This window comes from Arachis duranensis, chromosome 10 (genome assembly GCF_000817695.3).
Source record: "Arachis duranensis cultivar V14167 chromosome 10, aradu.V14167.gnm2.J7QH, whole genome shotgun sequence".
In the NCBI taxonomy this organism is placed as follows: Eukaryota; Viridiplantae; Streptophyta; class Magnoliopsida; order Fabales; family Fabaceae; genus Arachis; species Arachis duranensis.
Window position 1 is genome coordinate 63,246,848 of NC_029781.3, and position 5,035 is coordinate 63,251,882.

Below are 5,035 nucleotides of genomic sequence, written 5' to 3' on the forward strand. Positions count from 1 at the left end.
ATAAATAATTAATTTAATATATATTTTACATAAATAATTAATTTGATAATTAATTTTTAGTATATACTTAAAATAATTGATTCATAATGATCACCTATATTATCAATAGCAGGGGAACAATCTTACAATAATTCAAAACTTGACCTAATCCCCCAATCAAGTCTTATCCGTATCATAAAATGGATTTTCCCCCCAATGAAGTTGACATTGTCGTAGAAAAGTTTTCTTTATAAAGGACAATAAAGCTTGGTCCCTTGATCAATGGTTTATCTATGGTTCAATTTCCGCGTAATTAGTAACATTTTTTTGACAAGTAAGCTATGGTTTTTCAGACCAAGGATGCGCAGCAAAGCTAAAATTAAAAATCAATATTTTAATCAACGGTCCACCAAGAAGAGATACAAACACAAAACGCCTTTGGGTTGCAAAGATAAACAGAACTTCTAATACGGTCTCGGTCTCCGAATTCTGGTCCATGGTTGTTATTTACTTTCGATTTTTTAGGTGTTGATATTTCTTTTTTTTTTGTCCTGTCAGTGGTAGCGCACAATAACAACAAAGTTTTGTCTCATTAGATATAATTAATTACATGAATTAAATTACATATAGATCTTATTTGATCATTTTATAGATGGTCTTCTTAAGTCTTTTTTTGTCTTTTACTCCTTATTCATCTTTCATCTCATCTACCTTCTTGACTGAGTGTTCTGTCAGTCTTCTTCTCACATGTCTAAACCACTTGAGATGCGATTCTACCATCTTTTCCACAATGAGTGCTACTCCAACTCTCTCTTATATCTTTGTTCCTTATTTTATCCAATCGCGTATGATGACTCGTCCATCTCAATATCTTCATCCCTACTACACTTAGCTTATGTTCGTGCTCCCCTTTGGCCGTCCAACACTCTATACCATAAAGCATAGCCGTTCTTATAACAGTGCGATATAATTTACCTTTAAGTTTTAAAGGCATTTTTTTGTCACATATAAAACCATATGCACTCCGCTATTTTGACCAACCTACTTAGATTCTATGATTTACATCCTGTTCAATCTCTCCATTATTTTGTATGATGCATTCAAGATATTTAAAACTTTTAACTTTTCGTAAGATGTTTTCTCCAATTTTCACCTCTATATTAGGGTTTTTCCTTCGCAGACCGAACTTACATTCCATATATTCTGTCTTATTACGACTTATGCGCAGACCATACACTTCTAGAGCTTCTCTCCATAAGTCCAACTTCTTATTTAGGTCTTCCCTTGACTCTCCCATAAAAATGATATCATCGGCAAAAAATATGCACCATGGCACAGGCTCTTGGATGTGCTCTATGAGTACTTCCAAGACTGATGTGAAAAAGTATGGACTTAAGGATGATCCCTGATGTAATTTTATACCAACAGAAAATTCATCTGTTATACCACCTTGAGTCTTCACACTTGTTGTGGTCCCATCATACATGTCTTTAATTGCACGAATATATGCGATCCTTACTTTCTTCTTCTCTAAAACCTTCCATAAGACCTCCCTTGGCACCCTATCGTATGCTTTTTCCAAATCAATAAACACCATATGTAGATCCCTTTTATTACTATGATACCTCTCCATCATCCTTCTTAACAGGTATATCGCTTCGGTGGTATATCTACTTGGCATAAAACCAAATTGGTTCTTTGTTACTTGTGCCTCTTTTCTCAACCTCCATTCTATCACCCTTTCCCATAACTTCATGGTATGACTCATGAGCTTGATCCTTCTATAGTTTTCACAACTTTGTATATCCCCCGTATTCTTGTAGATAGGTACCAAGGTGCTCTTTCTCCACTCATCAGACATCTTCTTTGACATTAAAATCTCATTAAAAAGCTTGGTTAACCAATTGATGCTTTTTCTCTAAGGTCCTTCCAAACTTTAATCGGGATATTATCAGGTCCTACTGCCCTGCCATTTTTCATCTGCTTTAGAGTCTTTTTTTACCTCAAAATCTCGAATCCTTCGATAGTAGTCAAAATTTTGATCTTCTTTCCTTATGCATAATCGACCAAGACTCGGAAGAGTCTTATGTTTTTTATTAAATAACCTATAGAAGTAGCTCTTCCAGCTTTTATTGATCTTCTCCTCTTGAGCTAGTACCTCTCCGTCTTTATCCTTTATGCACTTAACCTGATCCAAATCTCTTGTTCTTCTTTCACGGTTCTTTGCGATTCTATACATATTTTTTACTCCTTCTTTCATACCTAAATACTAGTAGAGACCCTCATATGCTCTTGTTCTTACTTCACTTACAGCCACTTTTGTCTCTTTCTTAACCGCCTTATATTTTTTCTATTTATCTATATTGCGGCACAAAGACCACTCTTTAAAGTACTCCCTTTTTACCTTTATCTTTTCTTGTACAATCGCATTCCACCACCAGGATTTCTTGTCTCTTGGTCCTATCCCTTTAGATTCACCAAAACTTTCTTTTACTGTTCTTCTGATAACTTCTGCCATCTCCCTCCACATCTTCTTCACGCTTTCATTCCCATCCCACTTTGCCTCTTCTCCTACCCGTCTTAGAAAGTTTCTTTATTCCTCAACTTTTATCCGCCACCACCTCGTCCTTGGGTTCTTCAAATGATGTCTTTTTCTCAACTTTTGCTCAACGTGAAAATCCATGATGAGCATCCTATGTTGTGTTGTTAAACTCTCTCCCGAAATAATTTTACAATTAATGCAAAATTTTTGGTCTACTCTCCTCAACAAGAAGAAGTCGATTTGAGAACTTGTCATGCCACTCTTATAGGTTATAAGATATTCGTCTCTCTTTTCGAAACATGTATTTGCAATAAGAAGGTCAAAGGTTGAGAAAAAGTCCAAAATAGTTTTACCATCGGCATTGATCACCCCGAAATCATGATCTTCGTGAATATTTCCATACCCAATCACTTCTCTTTTAACATGGTCATTTAAATCTCCTCCTAAAAAAATTTTATCTCCCGAAGGTATGTCTTGGACCAAACTCTCTAGATCCTCCCAAAATCTTATCTTGTGTTGTTCGTCCAAACCCACTTGCAGTGTATAGGCACTAATCACAAGAAAAATACCTCCCTTCAACGGATAAATTATTAGTCAAACTATTTAAATTATAATTAATAAATATAACTTTTAATAATATAATTTAATTCGTATAAATTATATATTAAAAAAAAATACTAAATATAATGAAAAGTAGCTTGGCCTAGTGGTTACCAAGCTGTTACACATGCTAGAGGTCCCACGCAGTGCGCTAATTCACCGTGTATTGACTAGTGGTTTAGCTTCAATTTGCCCTGATTTTCTTTCTTAAATGGTTAGAACGTTTGATTGGGTCGATTTAGAGTTTGACTTATTGATTTTACGGTCGTATCGATTAGTTCGATTTAATTTAAAGATAAAAAAAAAGTTTTTTTTAATTTTTTTTAAACTTGTTCACTTCAAAAATATTATTAAACATTATTTTTTAGATAATAAAAATAAAATGAACAAACATATATAAATAATGATAGAAACAAAATAACCAAATTTAATTATCCAACAATGACAAACAAGTAATACTACAATTTTGCATGTACCAACAATATTCTAGGATTAACACAAAACTAAACCAAATAAAAGAAGAACACTTAAACACTTGAACATAATGATCAATCTTTTTGGTTTGACAATTGGAGTATTGAGGGCCCAATTGCTCAAGATGTCCCTTTTGTACATATATCTGACTCTATTCCTACAGCAGAGTTTCGTTTGGGTCGTGGTTTAGCTTTATCTAGCACCTGTCATCGGTGTCAGAATGGTTCTGAATCCATTCTTCATTGTCTTCGGGAGTGCCCTAGTGCCAAGGAGGTCTGGACCCTTTTAGGCTTGTATTCAGATAACTCGAATTTACATGATTGGCTCTACAGAGGTGCAAGGAGTGGAGATGCTTTTCTTTTCTTTTCGACTATCTGGTGGATTTGGAGAAGCAGAAATCATGACTTATTTAATATAGATGATTCATGGAGTGCTAGTAAAGTGGTGAGTTTGATTCGTAGTTCAGTAAGGGAGTTTCACACTATTTTTGCTATGCATCAATCTCTGTCTCCTCCTTCACTTTGTTTGCATTGGGTTCCACCTCCAGTTCATTCTGTTAAATTGAATTGTGATGTTAGTTGGTTTGCTCCTTCTGGCTATGCTGGTTTTGGTTGTATTATTCGCAATCCTGATGGATGTTGGTTGAAAGGTTGCACTGGAAAAGTCGAAGTGTGCAGTGTTCTTTTTGCTGAATTGTATGCAATTTGGAGAGGTTTACTTCTTACTTGGGAGAGTGGATTTCGTGAGGTTATTTGTGAAACAGACTGTTTAGAAGCTCTTTTCTTGGTAAACCAAAGAATGCTTAGTAAGGATATTCCGGAATGGGATTTGGCAAAGCATATTCAGGAGGTTATGAATTGGAATTGGAGAGTCTCTATTCTTTTAATTCAGAGGACTGCAAATAGTGTTGTAGATTGTATGGCTAAAGCAGCTGCTTCTGTCGCGGACATTCACTCGAATTGGAGCCAACCATGGAGTGAGCTTCAACATCTAATAGATTTAGATATGACCCTAGCCAATTAATTTAGTTTTGTCTCTTTTTTCTTTCTTTTCTATTTAGTCACCAAAAAAAAAAACACTTGAACATAATAAAATTTCACAAGGGCACAACCAAACATAACATAGCAATTTTCCCAATTGACATTTCTTGTTTCCATCAAGTGAAGGCTTTTAAATTTCAACAACTATTTATTTTTATTAAAAAATACTAATTAAAAAAATTAGTGAAACTTGTTACTTGTTAGAATATTTAAAAAAAATCAATCTAAGTTATTGGTTTGCGTTGTTGGTTTTAATATTGTGAATTATTGTTTTTAAATCTAATAAAATTGATGATATCGTCTATAATTTTATCATTAAAATCGACAAATAATTCGTTGATTTTAATTGTTCAAAATAATAACAATTTGGCTATCAACGGTTCAATTGTCTTTTGTATTT

General features: G+C 34.1%; 1 protein-coding gene across 1 annotated transcript in view; it reads left to right on the top strand.

Moving 5' to 3' along the window:
• The window catches only part of LOC107469781 (uncharacterized), an 18,842-nt gene extending 14,224 nt beyond the window's left edge, over window positions 1–4,618 (top strand). Inside the window, exon 2 of the mRNA XM_021133950.1 lies at window positions 3,759–4,618. Coding sequence (XP_020989609.1) covers window positions 3,759–4,618 — 860 coding nt within the window. The remainder of the gene's footprint in view (window positions 1–3,758) is intronic.
• The last annotated feature ends 417 nt before the right edge of the window (window positions 4,619–5,035 follow it).